At 42.5% G+C, this 17,510-nt stretch overlaps 2 protein-coding genes across 10 annotated transcripts in view; both read left to right on the plus strand.

The window, feature by feature from the left end:
* PEX3 (peroxisomal biogenesis factor 3) overlaps positions 1-17,510 on the plus strand; it is a 261,856-nt gene that overhangs the window by 175,163 nt on the left and 69,183 nt on the right. The gene's annotated exons all lie outside the window — the stretch shown is intronic.
* Positions 1-17,510, plus strand: part of AIG1 (androgen induced 1) — a 129,847-nt gene that overhangs the window by 106,034 nt on the left and 6,303 nt on the right. For 8 of the 9 annotated variants that reach the window (XR_012673011.1, XR_012673009.1, XM_075145982.1 and 5 more), the window contains one exon: positions 9,931-10,046. Coding sequence is in view for 7 of the 9 variants with exons in the window: in XM_075145982.1 (XP_075002083.1) it covers positions 9,931-10,046 (116 nt within the window). In the remaining 2 variants the exon portion in view is untranslated. Of the gene's footprint in view, positions 1-5,582; positions 5,622-9,930; positions 10,047-17,510 lie in introns of those variants that run through there. The other variant, XM_075145996.1, reaches the window with a different exon arrangement.

Below are 17,510 nucleotides of genomic sequence, written 5' to 3' on the forward strand. Positions count from 1 at the left end.
AGAAAGTCTCCTATACTAATCCCATCCAAGTTGGAAGCCACATAGCTCATGCATGAGACTGTCAAACATGAGTAGTTGCAGATGTCAATGCACCAGTGGCAGGGATCCAAGAATATAGATCAAGGCTTAGTCACTGAAAAATACACGCCAGCACATCTCAGATACATAGCATTGTAGCACCTCATGAGGAAAACGTGTCGTGACAGGAAATCAATAACCTCTTGGAGGCGATCTGTTTTTGAAATATTCTTGATTAATTATGCCAGGGTGTGTTTGGCAACTTTGCCTGCTCCAGCATTAACCTAATGCTTTTTGCGTGAAGCACTATTGTAACTAGTCTCATAAGTCAAATCTGATAGTTCAAGTCAGGTTTTAAAGGGTCAGGTTATAGATTTTGTAATGTCTTTGTGTCTGCCACTACTGCCTTTACTGTAGTGTGTAGGTTTTTACTATCAATCAAAATAACAATTGTTTTAACATGAACAATAACATTTAGAACTAATTGCATTTGAAGCGGAATGATTCTCCAAAATAAAGTATGTCATATAGTGGGTAAAACAAGTAGGGAATGTCAGTGTGTTTTCGTGACAGAAGACCTTAGTTCAGGATGTTCCCCAGGGTTGTTTGCTTACGTGCCTTCTTTGCAGAGGAGAAGCAGCTCTAGGAGACACACAAGCAGGGCTGCACCTCCATCTTTCCTCCCCTGCCTTCCTGCACAAACTGATTTTCCCCCTCAACAAGTTTTCCAACCATACCTGCTGCCCCATCTGCCCCTCAACAAATGTAGGACCCCAGCCCATGCCTCCTGCCTTCCCTACACCCCCACCACATACCCTCTCTTCCCTGCACCCCAGGACATGCTAGTGCCTTACCCGCTGAAAGCACATCACTCCTGGTCTTGCTAACCTTGTGGTACCTCTAGACCCTGCCTTGGCCTGGCTTCTGCATCCTGAGCGCAGAGTGCAAGACCAGCAGTGGTTTTTTCCTGCAGCAGGTGCTGTCAGCAAAGCTGAGTGCGGAGCTGAGAGCTGCTTTGGTGCCCGGCCACGGCTTATCACTGGTCATCAGGTCACTTGGCAGCAGCTGCCAGTGTCCAGCTGCCGCTGCACAGCTCAGCCCTGCGCCGTTGCACAGGCTGGAGGAAGGTGGAGCTGATGCTAGTGCAGCGCTTTGGCCAGGGGCACGTGCACTGTTGCTTGAGAAGCTCTTCCCTCAGGCACCTCTGCCTCGCAGTGGAATACACGGTATTTGGAAGATGCAGGGCAATGCGCGTCATGCAAAACTGGTTACAGACAGATCGCTGGGTGCAGTAATGAGACCACGCTCACGTTAGTCTGCTACTGCTTTCTGTAATATGAGAACAAAAAAGCTTAGGAGGTAGAGTTATTTATTAAAGGAGTTTGCATGTATAATATAAAGAAATAATTAAATAAAGATAATAACAATGTCTTGTGAGATAAATTGTTTGAACCAAGTTGCAGATAGTTGCAGTCACTATGTGATAGACCAAAGTTTGACCTTTGGCTACCTCACCTGCCAACACCCAATAAATCCACCTCCTCAATAACCACTTCCAAGATTTTAAATTTCCAAATAGCATCAAAGAGCCACCATTTGAAAAAGAAACTGCCAAATAATGGTTTCTTGATTTTCCCAAATGTGGAATTTCTTTCCCCAAATTACACTGGCCCAAAGCCCAGGACAAGCAATATTCAGTCCTGGACCAGTGACAGATTCAGAGTCCAATGTCTTCAGGTTAGAAAGAGAATACTTTGGCTATCATGAAGCCAAAAATACCCTTCTGTGAAAACCTTAGTGCTAGCCCTGGGAGATTGCCAGATATTAGAATTTAACATGGCACATTTTATGTACAGATAAACTTTTCAAGACAGTTAAAGAGGTTTAGAAAACCTACTGATACAAATTATTTTCTCCTTTTGAGGCCTGTGCAATCAGACTCATGATAAGGAAGGAGTTGCCTTTCCAAGGAGAGGAATGCTATTTTCCATATGAGTAAAATTGTTTTAAACCATTGCTAAAGTACATCTGCAAGCTTTCTTTAGTGATTTTTGTGCTAGGAATACATGAGGCTCGATGACTTTACTAGCACTTTTTCAGCATGGCCTTCATAAACAGTCAACATTCATTCATGCAAATTAAATCTCGGTCATACATGTTAGAGAGAGAGTGTGTGTGCATGTGTATAAACATTGATTTTAAGGATAATTGTAAGAGACAAGAATATATTTCTTTGCCTAGATAAATCTTTTTGCAAATAGTTTAAGAAATTCTAGGGCAAGTGGTTTAACTGGTAAGAGGCAAATAAGCTGAACAAAAGATGTAGAAAAATTACTTTGCATAACATTGTGATTAATGAGTGGTCCTTGCACAGGTTGTATGTGTGTGTATGTTCCACATTGTTAGTGGCATGTTTTTTCTAAGAATTTTGTGGCAAAAATAAGGACTTGAGGTTGAAAGTAAATTGGGGTTCGCAGGTTGCTCAGCTGTGGCTGAGTGCACAGAGCCTGGGCTTTGTTGATTCTCTTGTATTTTAAAAGTCTCCTAACAGTAGCGCAGTGCATGCTGTTGGGAGCTGACCGGGGAGTTTGGGCACAGCACGGAAGGAACAGAAAGCCTAGCTAAGGGATCCCAGCAAAAGGAGAGAGGTGATTTATGTGACATTGCACTTTGCATGTGTTTAATGATATCTGGATACATGACATGCATTAAAAGTAGTTATATTGGATTATACAAAGTTAAAGAAAATTAAACACGTAGCAATGCTGTTCCGTTCGGCAACGTGGCGCTGGTTTTGCACGATTTTGCTATACCAAATGGGCCGTGTCCTGTCCCGTCCCGTCCCGTCCATCATCTTTTTTCAAGTCCAAGTGACCAAGATTTTGATGTGTCAAGGCATTACCTGTGCCTGCCAAACATACCGATGGATGCGAAGGGAAGACCTGTGGTGACTGAAAGAGGCCAAGACAGAAGCGAGGATGCGTCGCCCCGGGAGCTGCTGAATCAGGGCCGGGAGGGCACAGAGGGGTCGCTTGGGCTGGTAGGGTGGGAGCTGCAAGGAAGCAGCGTGAAGCAGCAGGAGCTGAGGTGGGAGGGAGACAGACAGCTCAGAGGGAGGCAACTGAAGAAGCCTCCAAAAGCAGAGGGGAACCAGGACAGAGGGTCGATCAAGGTAACAACTGAGAGATGCTGAAAGGGCCAAGATGTCTCAGAGCTATAAGCTTGAATGAGTAGATTGGCTTTCATACCAGATTTTTGTTACTTCTCTATACATGCTTGCTCATCCTAGGCTGACACCCAGGAATGGAACTGAGGTATAAGATGTGGTTCTCCATTCCTCCATAGCTACCCTACGTAACCTTGAGCGAGGCCTGCCATCTCCATCTTACCCTCCTGCAAAATGGGGATAGGATATCCTGCCCCTACAGATCAGGGCTGCTGTGAGGGTATGTTTAGTAACGCTTTTGAGGTGTTGAAGTGCTTCAGTGATTGGCACTGTGGAACTTCTATAGATAAACACCTATATATAACTTCCCTGACACTAATACAGTCGTAGGGGTGAGATCAGATTGACACTGCTATTTCAATATATAGTATGTACTGCATTTATGTGTCAGAAACAAGAACAAACCTGTCAACATTAAGTATGCGTGGAGAAAATGATACAATTCCTGTTAAGTCAATTATGCCGTGTCCACTGTATTTATCTACAGAAAAGAGGAAAAGACGGGGTAACATTAAAGAAGAAGTGTTAATTTTCTTTTCAAAGAACTCCTCACTCTTATATTGATTGAAAATGGTTATCTCTGGCTCTGTGTATTTTGTGGCGTTGTAGAGTATTGGTTTTTGTTTAGATCATACAATACTTCTTCCTCCCTCCAACCTACAATAACAATTAACGAGCCGTCTGTGGCTGCCTTGGAGTGCATCCTGTGCATCAGCCTGTCTCAGTTAATAGTCATAATTTCTCATTTGTAAGAGGAAAAGTGCTACTAGTGCTTTCAGTCTCAGAAGGGCTCAGTCTCACTCAAGGATTCCAATTTATTATGTATCCAGCTCTGATATCCTGCTGCTCTCTTTATGGATGAAGCTGCCTTGGTGGAAGGTATCATCCTTCAGATGACACATAAATACTCTCTTGCCAGCTGTTCCTTTCTCAGAAGTTTCTCAACAAGTAAATCATAATCGTGCCCCTTGCTCTACTAGTTTCTGAGCTGGTTCTCCACGTTACTCTGCTAGGAGCATGGGGAAAATGCAGCGTTATTACTGCTATTACTCTACAAATGGCACTGACTACAACTGTAGGGATTTTTAGGCCTATTAGTATTGGTTTCTAAGGTGAATACACCAGTAGTGATTTTAAAATTAGAGGAATGGGCATAGGTCATTTTGCTGGTCATTTCTGTAAAACCTTTAATCTCAAGGTGCTGCAGAAACCTCTGAGAGATAAGAAGGAGCTGCAGATGGATTGCTTCACTCATTCTGACATGCAGGAGCTGTTTAACAACACGTAATCTGGTTGTGAACTCAGGAAAAAAAGTGAAGGGTAACATCATCCTACTGATGGAAACTAGGGTTTAGAGAGGAATTCAGAAAGAGAGAAAGCAGAGGCAGCCGGCAGATGCAGCAGTTGCACAGCAGCTCACGCAGCAGGGTGCAAAGAAGGGGACCTCCGTCAAACTTGTACCAGTGTAAGTCTCGGGCACGGTGGCGGTGTGCCGCAGGGCAGTTTCCCCAGCAGATCTTGGAGCAGCTGCCCCTGCCAGGGCAGAGGCTTCAACACGGACGCAGCTTCGGGTGGCGGACACAGCCCTCCGGGTCCCGGGCTGCATAAGTTCTGTGGGTGAAGACCCACCTGCAGCCTCCTTGTTCCAGGGAGCACCAGCAGTTCCAGAAGGCGGCCAGTCCATCAGTTATAACGTTGGTGACATCAAAGCTGCAAGGCCTCCTTTCTTCTCACTGGGCTTTCGCTGACTCTTAAGAGCATGGGCTGAATGTCACACTGAAGCCCTCTCAGTAGAGATCCATGGTATTTCCATTGAATTAAAATGTCCTATACCCTGTAGTTTTTAGTCTGATCAAATTGAGTAACAAGTCGCAGTCTTCTTTTGGTTGAAGTGAATTATAATCACAATTTATGTGATCCCCAAACGGTTTCACCTGCAGAGCTTCTGCATACTGACTGGACATCTGAGAAAGCAGATGCTTTTTTTAGACGGAACTCCCTGTCGTAAAGGTAGTTCTGGACAGTCTCTACGGATCAGGATGGGCTGACTTGGGAAGATAGCATTGCCATATTTGTGCTAAGGGCAGAAGATACCAATACACAAAGCTGTCAATTTAGCACCTTTTGAAAAGCTTTAACATTCCCTTTAAAACACAGTTAAGGGAGGAGAAAAGGCCAAGCAAGGTATTGATGAAAACAGTGTTAAAAAAAGCAGCACTTACTGGTTGGAAGATAAAATATATCATCAGGCTTTCAAGAATGAACACTTAATTTGCCTAAAGATTATTACAAAACTCATTCTTAATGTACCTGATTTGCATAAAATCTTTTTTTCCAGCTACCTGTTGCAGCACACACCTAAAATGGGGAAACACAGTCCTCCATCAAATCTCAACTTGTCAAGCCAACATTACAGATGTGCTGCCTATTCGTAATGTGATTTTCCAGTCTCAGATGTCATTAGGCACATACTTACCATGTGGGAGGTGGTGCGTATCTTAAAAATATCTTTTAAAGAGTCATTAATGACAGAGTTTCTCTCAGGAAGCAATGGCAGTGGTTCTAGGAATTAATCCACCTGCAGGTCTCGGGGTGGCTTTTGTGCAGTGTGTGCTAATTCAGCTTCACTCAGAGGTTGCTCCTTTGGAGTCAGTCTCCCGAGTGTTTTCTGGATCAAATTCTCCATATAATAACCTTCCTGCAAATTCCACCTCAGCTCTGCGCGTCAGGCTGGTTTCTCTCTGTTTTCATGCATCGTTACCAGCAGTTGAAGATTGGGCAAGCCAAATTTCTTCCCCACTTGTAGATGATAGGACCTCAGGAAGCAGCGCTGTGTGGTGGACACAAAATGGGGAGGAAATCGCAGCTTGCTGCTCTGCAGAGACCAGCACTTGCTAGCAGACCTAGCAAGCAAAAAGACCTGTCAAAGCTCCCTTCCCTGCTGCAGGGACAGAGCGTGACGGGGCACAAGGGGTCCGAGCAGGACAATGCTGCGGCCAGGTAATGGGGGCTTACGGACACGCTTCAACTCACAAGGTGGTCTTGGCAGATGGAACCTTCAGAGAGGGGTTAAAAATAGGTCCGAGGGTCACTGCCTTGGCACTCCGGAGAAAAAGGGGTCTGTGGCTGGGAGGACACCTTGGCAGGTAGTGGCAGGCGAAGCTGACAGGGTACATTTTCTTGCAAGTAGATATAATTACTGAGCCCAAGCTATGAGCTCCTGCTAACGATAGGGTTCGTTAGCTCCCTCGCTGCTGCCCCGGCAGGGCTGGGGGCTACCCCTTACCCCGAGCCTGCGGTCACCTCAGGGCACATGTGCAGCGAGTGTCGCCTTCCCAGCTGATGGAGAGGGTGCTCCCTGACGTACCCGCAGCGTTGCTCAGCTCAAGTCTCCAGTGTCAGCGTGGTCATGCAGGCAAAACTGTCTCACAGGAGCAGCTGGTCTCAGTGGGAGCAGAATAAGCTGTCCAGGTAAAAATGCAGTTTTGCTTGTAAATACTTAGTCCATAATAAAAGTGCCTTATCAATATAGATTGATAACTAGTGCTAGCATGGTTTACTACTATTATAATACTATACTAGTCATTATACTCTAATTATAAATTTGCCCTTTTCTTAAGGACTTTAATGGTGCAAAATAACAATTACTGGAAAGCTGTTAGAGCCGCTAATCATCCTCACCATTTAAACCTCTTTGTTATTTGAACTTCCTCATTCCTTAGTCTTCTCACAAGTAAGCCCCTGGAGATACTTTGACAAACAAGGTGAGAAATGTTGTGCTGTTCTCCAGCCTGCCAGTAAGTAAAAGCGATCAGTGCCAGAGATACCAGTTGGGCATCTTTGATCAGCTCGGCATGATCTTCAACAGACAAGTCAAGGAAGCACCAATGTTATTTTCTCTCTAAGCCTCAGATTCCCATTGGCCCAAGTTTATTCAGAAATCAGGTGGCAAAAACATTAGAGAATATGAAATTTCTGGCCTCCTGCAGCTTCCCCAGCCCTGATGGATCCCACTCCAAGCACATTTGACCCCTGCTCACCTTCACTAGGCTTCAGTCCAGGTGCCAGTTTGATTCAAGTTTGGTATTTATAGCTTCAGAGTTTGAATTGGCACTGTTTGACAGAAGGTATCCCTGCCTACAAAATTTCATGTTTTTTAAATTAGGGTTTTTGGAGGGGCTGAAATGGAGGAAAGGGAAATTTTATCTTGGTTGTAGTTTGGGTAAAGCATCTGAAACAGCTTTTTAAAGTGGCAGTTTCACTAGAGCATTTTAAACCAAAGTTCATACTCTGGATTTGTAAAACTGCAGTGTTTGCAGTTAGCATCGACATTTGCTGTAACAGACGAAGATCAAAGATACATGTCTCTGATTTTCTCCTTATACTTTTAATTGCACTGTACTTTTGACAGGATTTTGTACATAAACTCTTTAGTGATACAGCTCATTATCCTCTTCTTTCCCCCCCTACCTTTAGAAAAGAGCAGAAAGGAGAATTTAGGAAAATAATGACCTATTTTATTATATAACCACAGGAACTGGGAGGAGGGAAAGGAGAAGAGGACTCTAGATTAAGGGTTGATTGCTGAAATTATTTTAACTACTTTTTAATTGGCAAACTGTTGAGTTGTTAGCATCAGTGAGGAGCGCATCAACAAGCAGTATCTAGAGCGGTAAACATTTCAATTGAGAAACGGAGCTCACAAGCTCTGTAACCATCATCCATGTAGTGAAGAGTTAAGACTAAGTGACTGGATGACAAGAATACCTCTTTCAAGAAATATCAAGGGTGGGGTTTGGCGTTAAAAGTCTTTGTTTCTTCTGGTTATTTCTCTGAAGAGGTTATGGAGGCAGGGCAGGAGGCGTTTGCGCAGGGCAGGAGACGTTTGCACAGCCTCCAGCTACCCTGCTTTGGGGGATATGCAGAGTGAGGTACTGATCTCTGTCTGAAGACCTTTTTCATACAGATGTAAGACATACAGGTGAATCTCCAGGGCTTGCTTTGCTGTCAGTCCCTGTTAATGGACTCTGAAGGTCCTGCACAGTTTATAGACCTCTCATCTACTAGTGGGCACCTCTGTTGCAGACCACATGTGAAACGTCTTTGCATTCCCTTGATGCTGATTTACACTGTTTAAAGGGATGGGGGCGGAAGAAGTTGTTAAAAGATGAAGAAAAAGAAGCTCCCCTAACTGCTGTGTTATCCACCTGACATTCTCCAAATGCTAGTCATTAATTATTAATGCCTTGAAAATCAGAGCAGTTATCCAATTCAAATTACGTTACATCTCTGAGCCAGAGCATTTCCATTATCTTATCATTTCTCATTCAAACAATTCTTCCTTCTCCACAGTTGTTAAAGGCTCAGACCCTGCTCTGTTTCCTCTCATTTGGACCTCTTATCCATGCAAGGATATTTCTACTCTATGTCTGTCCTGCCTTCACGTTGATGAAAATCAGTGTGGGTTTACAGCATAATTATGGCAAACTTACAAATCTGGCCTTCCAGCTGCCCCCAGAACTACATGTGCGCATCTGATGGCAGGACATGGCCAACGTAAGCCATAACTTTCTTTTCCAGTTGGTGACCAAGTGCTTGGGGAAGGATTGAGCCTGGTTTAGGGCTTAGGCTTCCCCTGCAATCCTTGCACCTGCAGACCTCCCTGTGGACTGGGCAGGAGAGTTCACAGTCGCAGTCACACCAAGCCCCAGGGCCAAGCTCTTAACCGAAGTAATTCCCTTTAGACACCAGCGATAACTTGCCCCCATGGTGGTAAGGCAGGGTATGTTTCTGAAGTCACCAATAATGCTGGTTCTAGGTGAGCTGTGTATTGAGAAAAGATGGGGTTTATTTCCTGGCACATTTGTGCTTCGCTTATGTATATTTTCATGCCTGCCAGCACTCTGAAATCTAGACATCGAGTGTTGGGGGCAGGCTAGATGCAATTTTTCATGCTGCTGACATTAATTGGATGAACAGACCTTCTCAGAAGGGGCAGTGTAGGAAATGTGTATGGAAAAATGACAAAATAAGGACTTTCACAGCTAAATAAAGACAAGTGGCTGAAAATGGTTTTTACAGCTTTGGCTTTCATATGTTTCATTTGGGAATCTAAAACGATTTTGCACAACAACTAACAAATTAAGATTCACAACACCTTTCCGAAGAAGATAATTGCTCCCGTCTTACAGATGGAGAAACAGAGGTATTGAGGCTATCATTTGAAAATATGTCCCCTGTTTTCAAGTCCCCAGATTGAGATACATTTAAACCTAATTCTCAGAAGCATTAAATAGTTCAATTTATATTCATTCATTTGGCATTGTTTGTGCCTAGAGTCTCTGAAAATCAGATGCATTACCTCCTAACTTGAATGGTCAAAATAACTTTCTGATGTGGCAAAGATTGCAAGGCCAGACTGGGGCTGGGACCCACGCCCCTCATGCCACATCCCGTTTTTACTCCCTGAGTATCCGCCTTGCATTCCTGGCCAAAAGGAAAAGTACGTTCTGCTCACTTGGTTTTCCTCTGCTCTCTCGAACAATTGGACATTATAGCAACAATATTGTTTGGGTTATTGATCGACTTTATAGAGTCATTTTACCTTGTCTTTCTAGAACATCAAGAAATTGTCCTCAAGTTTTTGTAATTCACCTGGTTTTCCCCCGTTGTTTTGTTTCTTTCAGCATACAACAGTTTTGCCCTTTGTGTTAATCGAGATGAGAACAACACATCATCAGTATCCCAGCAGGACCTGTGGACTGGCTGCAGTGTGCACCTTCGCTGTTGGCTATATTTTATGGTAAGGGCTGTACACGCTGTGTTTTCATATTGTATTGGGGGTTTTGTCCTGCTAAATTTGGGCACATATTTCATTATGGATATAATCGCTAACAGATTCACGCTGCATGCCTCGTTTGGTCCAAGACCTGGGCTTTGTCTGGTTTCCCCAGATGCTGATATTTTTAGAAAGTATATGCCAAACCTCACACAACAGGAATTTGTTGAACAATCCCATGTAAGCAGTGGTCTTTCCAAGGGTACATTTTTCAACCTTTTTTCAAGCTAGATGTTTTTCTTGGACCTTAGTTTTATTGCTTAAGGTTTTTGTTCTATCAAATAAAATTGAGAATAGGCAAATGATTTCCTGCATCAGTATTTAAGCGGCAACAGAAAAGATAGAACATTGCCTTTTTTCTTTACTAGTTCATAAATTCTTTCTATAAAATTGATTACAGAATAAACCAGTAATCCAAACACTCTGAAGTTTGTTTTTAAAAATGCAAATGTTTGTAAAAAATTAAACTAAAACAGAAATAACCTTTCTTACACAACATTAAATTAAGTTTTTAGTCAGTTCCTATTCAAGCACCTGACTTACATGACAGAGTTTATTTACTTTGGTCATTCTAGCATTTTATTTTCACTAAACCTTTGTTTTATTTACAATGCTCCTTTGATACCGTATATCCTTTATCCTTTCCGCAAACATTTCATGACCCCCTCTTTATTTCTCATATTCTTCCTTCTCACCTCACAACACCCTTCCCTCAGTTAAGAGGATATTTCGCAAAATTGTGGATAATACTGCTTTTTCCATCAGTCAAGTGAGATAAAGCTAATGAGAGAGGAACACGGGCTCAAGGCAGTACTGTCATACTGCTTCAACTATGCAATTTGCCCCTTTGGTCCAATGAAAGAGACAATTCATACATATCTGCACACTGAGTGATCATAAAATGCTAGTAATCCAGCTGAAGAGGGATGTTGTGTCCCAGGGCAACAGTCACATTCTGCCATTTGCTTTTATAAACATACATATCCTTCTTAAAAAAAAAAAATATTTGTAATTGTAAAATAAGGACAGCCTCATGCAAAAAGCCCCATAATGATTCCTTCAGGAGAAAGGAATTATTTTTTTTTAACCCATATATAATAATGCATAACTGTGGTTTTCTCAACCTTCCTCTGAAGGGTGCCTAGAGACAGGTTGGCAGAGTTACTGTACCTGTGATCCGACCTCCTATGGCAACTCCTGTTTTCTCAAAATCATCTCAGTAGGCACACGCGATAGTATTCAATAGGAATAGGAAACTGAAACAATCCAGTTCTGCAAGTGAAATAAAACCAGAGGTGTCTTAAAATCTTTTAAGAAGCTGTTACAGTATCAGTGTCCTGCCCACTACAGTGCATCTACAACCTACAGCTAAAAGTACAAGGTAAAAGGAAATTGTAGGACAGGTAAAGCAGGGAAAGAAGATTCTGCATTAAGAAATTAACTACTAAGCAGATACGCAGCTACAGCCTATGATCAGTTCCCTTTGCTTTGGTGTTTATTGGTTTTGCCTACACGTACATTATTTCCAAAATGGATAGGGCTACTCTCAAGTGACTCACCTTCTTCCAAGTGTGATTTCTTTAAAGATGGTCTAAGACAATTGAGCCTAAATTTAGCCTAAAGGTCATCCTGCTAAATTCTGCACTTGCAGCCCATTTCTCCTTCTACTCTTTTGAAAGAAGGTCTTTGGGGAAGACTGGAGGCAGACACAAGCTACACTGTACCATCATCTGCAAGTTCTGCATGTCTGCAGCCTACAAGTGTTATTGAAGCCTCTATCCAAGATTTGGTTGAGGCTGCAGGCCAAATCTTGGCTCGATGATACCAATACAATGTACCTGACATTCACAGGTTGGAAAAATCTACCAGAAAGTATGAAAAGTGGGGTTTTTTCATCCCTCTCACTTAGAGCGTGCCTACCTTTGACAGCTGAGGTCCACTATCTTCCTGCTGCTAAGTGACCACATTGAAGTAGAGACCTTAATCACATAGAGGGTTTGGAATTGCTTAATTCAGGTTTGCTGCCCTTGTTGGTGTATCTTTTAGACCCCTCAAGGTTAGCACAGTGCATTACAATGAGACTACACCTGCAAATGTCGTAGTTACATACAGCCTGGTGGAACATCCTTCCTTTGTAGCTTTGGTTGTCCATGGGTCCCCTGCTGGGGCTTAGTTCTTGGTTTATGTTTTTTTACCTAGAAGTTAGGGATCTGCCACTTGAGAATTTGTCCTTCTCCCTACGTTATTCTTCCCTCAGCAGAAGTGTTTTCACTGCAACTCTCTCAGGATAAAAGTGGAGACAGTTGCTAATCAGATGTTGTCTGTGTTTTGCCCTTGAATTTTGAACTCTCTCCCCACCTCAGCTGAAACCTTCTTACCATGCTACATGATATATGTATCACGTCGCACTTTGTACTGTAAAGGAGCATACAGGAGGATATGGTTTAGGTTTGATTTTGTTAATGCATTTTTTTCAACTCCAAGTAGAGGAGAGCTTGTTTTATTTCATCTGTGACTGAATCTTTCACATATGGAAGAGATGGTGGAGTAGCAAGCTTTTATTATATATATTTGATAAATGAAAAAACAGACAAACAATTCTGAATAGAATCACTGAAGTTGGAAGAACATAGCTAAATAACTTGATATCCCTTGAGCATTATTCAGAGGCATGTTACCTGAGAAACATCCTTTCTTGAAGAGTAAAACCTTTTTCTATTTTTCTTTCTTTTTTTTTGCATTCTCTCCCTTCAGTCAGAGAGCATTTGAGTAGGCACACTTAGCTCATGCGCTCTCTGTGAGGGGGAGCTCTCCCTTGCTCTTAAGGAACTGTGCCCAGGCAGTGCACTCATAGATTTGCATTGCCTGTCACAGACCATACATGGACTTTTAGGATCAAGGCCATGGGATAAGACAGGAAAGGCTGATTGGCTTTATTTAGCGTGGCTTGAAAAGGTCACAATTTGTATTGAATTGTTAAATCTAGACAGTGCTAAGAAAACCCAAGAGCTTGCCAGTACTACCAGAAAATACTGCCAATGGGTGTATGGAGTTGGTTGTCAAGGAGCAGAAAAGAGCCAGAAATGTGTTGCTCCTTGTAATAAGAATGACCTCATGGTAACTAATATCAGAGCCTAATATGTCCCTAAAATAAACTGAGACAAATACGTTTATTTAAAATGGTTTTCTTGTTCCCTCTGCTTTTGAGCGCGTGAGGATGCCAAAAAAACAGACCCTAAGAACCTGACTCCCCTGCTCTAGTCTCCCTGCTGGGCTACGTGTTTGGGAGCAAAAGACTTGATCTGCTCTCTCATTGCTTTCTCAAATCCACATGTGCCAAGCTTGGACTTGATTCATTCTTTCATTCTTTGATAAATCTATTTAAAGAGCTCAGGTACCTTTAAACTTTCATTTGAAAATAAAGTTACTCTTGAAGTGACTTTAGGAGAGTTCTGTAGATTTGCCAAGGGAGAGTGTTTAGATGGGGTAATTTGCTGAATTCTTCTTGAACGAATTTAAGAAAGGAATGTACACTGAGAATTTGGAATGAATTTGAGATCGATGCTGTCAGCCTTGCTGTAGGATTTCCACTAGCGATTCTCCATAGAAGGAGAGGAGGATCAGAAAGAGCAGATGTTGGCAAAGGGATAAGAGTACAGACTGCTAGGACAAATCTTGACATTCAGAAGAGAGAGGTGGAGAGTTAGAGCATGAAGCCTGGTGGGAATTGACAGCCATATCAATAAAGAAGGGCAGGACTGAGAAACCAGAAGGATTTCTGAGGTGGCTGGTGCCGATGGAGCAGGAGAGACACAGCATGGCTGTGCTAGGGTGTGCTGAGGGGCTGTGTGTAGGGAGGGGGTCATGAATGCTTTTGGAAGTGAGCACTGGGGACAGAAGTTCAATAGAGGTCAGAGGAATCGGTGGTTGGGGGAAAAACAAGTGAAAAGTCCTTGAAGCAAGTAAAAGAGATGAACTAGAACCATGGATTAAAAGAGAAATGGGTAAGGAAATGTGCAGCTCACAGGTCAGCAGCTTGAAAGCTGAAATCATGCAAGTAAGTGGGAAAAGCCAGGAGGGGGAGAGAGAGACAGGCTTTGAAATCAGAGTGGAAGGCTGATGGAGAGGTGGATGATAGATGAGACAATGCAGAAGAGGAGAAAAGAGTTGGAGCCAGAGCTACTCAGAACAGGAAGGAGTAGGAAGAAGTAGAAACAGGAGAAATAGGCCAGGAGAAGATTAGCGTCCCCTATACCTGACCCAGAAGAAGGGTGGGAGAGCAGAAGTGCTTTCAGCGAGAGAAGGCTGGATGGATCCTCAGTCTGTTAGGTCTGACATAGCCATTATGGACTGTTACATTCTGGCTCCCCTCCACCTCCTCATCCTTAAATGTTTCAGTCAAAGAAACAGTACAATCACAGATGACATGCATGGATAATACATTCTCACTTGCTTGTGCAGCTCCTTAAAATATAGCTCAGGAAGGCATAGCAACCATTACTATATTTAAAATGAAATATTATTTATCGAAATAGATGGCTCCCAAAGATGACAACACCTTGCAGCGAATCTGCGGAGTTTCTGTCATTCTAGCTACCTGTACATAAACACAAATTTCTGCTAAGCTTTGTTCATCCCAGAGGATGCCAGCATCGTGTCATGCTGAGTATGTTTTGCATGTGAAATTATTTGCAGCTGCAGTTGCAGGACTTGTCTTCTTCTGACTGCATAAGCCTTTCCATACCAGTAGCACAGTCCCACATGACCCACGTATTGTTCAGCACCACTCAGATCAGTGGAGAAGAAACTGGAACAAGACAGGATGATTGCTGTTATTTCCTAACTGATGACTGTTTATTGAACTTATTTTTTAGTCTTTAAAATTTCTAAACAATGTACATTCCTGGTGTAGGTGACTTAGGCCTGACTGGCGGTATTGTAAGAAGCCTAGCCTCCTAATGTGGCTGAGATCTTAACACTTCTGATTAGATGCAGAACAAGCTGTCCTATGTTTTTTGGAGAGGGAGGGAAATCATAAGGATTTATGAAAATGTGCCTCACATCAGTCGGTATTAGAAATCAAAGATAGAACAGATTTAGTGTGGGTCATTGTGCTCCTGCCTCTGAAAGCACAGGGTTGGTCCCTACTCTATAACCACAAATGATTTGTTCGTTCAAGTTTTGAATGACTCAGCTGCTCTAAGCCCATCCCCTCCTTTGGGAGACGTTCCACAATTCAATAGTTCTGGGTAAAGTTCTCACTTTCTGTGGAAGAAAGCGATGCTAGGAAAGATCATGAAATAAAAGCATAGAAAATGCCTATGTTCTGTTGTGTGGTAAAGAGTAGCCACAAAGGGAACTGGCCTAGGATTTGTTTGGGACCAAAGATTCAGCCTTCCTTTCTGCCAGTCAGTGGAAACCTGAACAGAAGGTGTGGGAAAGGATTTGCTGCTGCAAGAAGTAACCAGAAAGGAACTGCCACAGCAGATCAGAGTAGTCATGTATCCAGGCTCTAGCTGTAGCTAGATGTAGCTAATGGCAGATGCTTCAGGAGAAGATTCAGCAGGCCATTTTGGAATAACCAGCCTGTAAGGAAAGTTTTCTTCCAACACCTGTGTCAAAAAGTAGATGCTTGAATCCTTCAGTCTTCATGATTTATATCCCTTGTACTCTTTGAACTTAAGCATAACTGTACACATTCTTATTCCTTGTACAGTCTCCTGACTTCAGAAGCTTGCTAGAGTTGCATATTACGGGCCAGAGAAGAGGAGTAGACTAGGCTTCCAAACTTTTATACTTCAAAACTTTTTTGAATATCTTGATTTCAGTGATGTGTCACTGAAAGATAGGGTAGAGCATTCCAGTGGTTAATTGGGTAACATGGAGAAAGATATTTCCATTATCAGATTTGAATTTCTTGTCTCTGAGTTCTGTTGAAGTGCTGCTTCTGTTATGAGGAAGAGCGCTGGGAGCTCTTCAGCCATTTTATGACATGCATTATTATTCTGTGTCCTTTCATTCACTGCTCTTGAAAAGTTACACAGCCCCTCATCTAGTCATTCCGGCTTCCAGAACACGTAGTACTGATTGTTGTTTGGCTGCAGATTTCACTGAAGGACTCAACTTGCGCAGGAAATGGGTGGAGACTCTCAGAGTTCAGACCACAATGTGCCGCCAAGCTGTGATGCTTGTGCAAGTACATTGAGGCTCCTGCAGCTGAGAGAAGCCATCATGAAGCAGCAACCATTTTCTGCAACATGTCTCCCATTGCAAAGTCTTCCAGGTGTCATGGTTATCTGCCATTATATCCACGTGTTGAGCTTGCTTCTACCAGGACTAAGTTTTACACATGCCGTTGTAACAGCTGCATTACTCAAAGCGACAGGTAGAGCACACATATACCACAAGGTCCTGACAATTTTTTGTAGTTACTTTTACTCATTAACAAAAGATCTATAGCCAAAGAATAAATACACATATACCACAAGGTTCTGACAATTTTTTGTAGTTACTTTTACTCATTAACAAAAGATCTATAGCCAAAGAATAAATACACATGTATCTTCTCTGCCTAGTTTTCATTTCATCCTGATTACTTTGCTAGGAGAGATATACAGCATCTACTGTATACTAGAAGTGAAAAACAGCTACAAAGTCAAATCTTTGACAGATTTGTTAAAAAGAAGCAATATTGTGTGTTTTCAAATAGCTTTTTCTGATTTCTACACCAGCTGGTTGAAAGTTTCCAAAAATCACCACTTCTTTTAACAGACACTTTAATTTGAATACAATGTGTGAATATTTTCATTCCTTCTTTTCTTACCAGTTCTAACAAATGGCTAAATGAGCTCGATGACCTGTAACACATTCATCTTTGAAAACACATGGTTATGTCTACATGGGCTGCCACAGAACCAAAACACAGGGAGGTCCAAGTTTATTTTATCTTCTTAAAAGTAGCTGGTCCAGTTTTAGCTTAAACTTTTTCTCCTCCATTTATTTTTATCTAAACGACCCATTTTTTATACCTGTTCAATAACAGGATCTTAAATTGGATCTAGATTTGTACTCCTAAGTAAATCTTAATGCATGTTCCCCTGTGCTTATCTAATAATGAGGTTGGACAGGAATAATGACTACTAGAACTGCAACGTTGAAGGCATTCATTAACATTAGTAATCAGCAATCTTGTGTGGAAGCTTTATGCCTACGGTTGATCAGCCCTTTATTGTGCGGCGTCGGGATAGCTTGTATTCAAGCAGGAAAGAACCTGCCAAGAAAGGCCATCAGGTGAGGTTTCCATGGCAGCCGTCGTCCCTTTGCGGCTCCCGTTTGTGGTATAGACAATGCAGGAATAGTCAGTGTGTCACTGCTCCGTGGAGAGAAGGCTAATATTACTCCATCCCAATGTAGGGGGTGGCGTGGTAC

Source organism: Calonectris borealis, chromosome 3 (genome assembly GCF_964195595.1).
Source record: "Calonectris borealis chromosome 3, bCalBor7.hap1.2, whole genome shotgun sequence".
NCBI classification, from domain to species: Eukaryota; Metazoa; Chordata; class Aves; order Procellariiformes; family Procellariidae; genus Calonectris; species Calonectris borealis.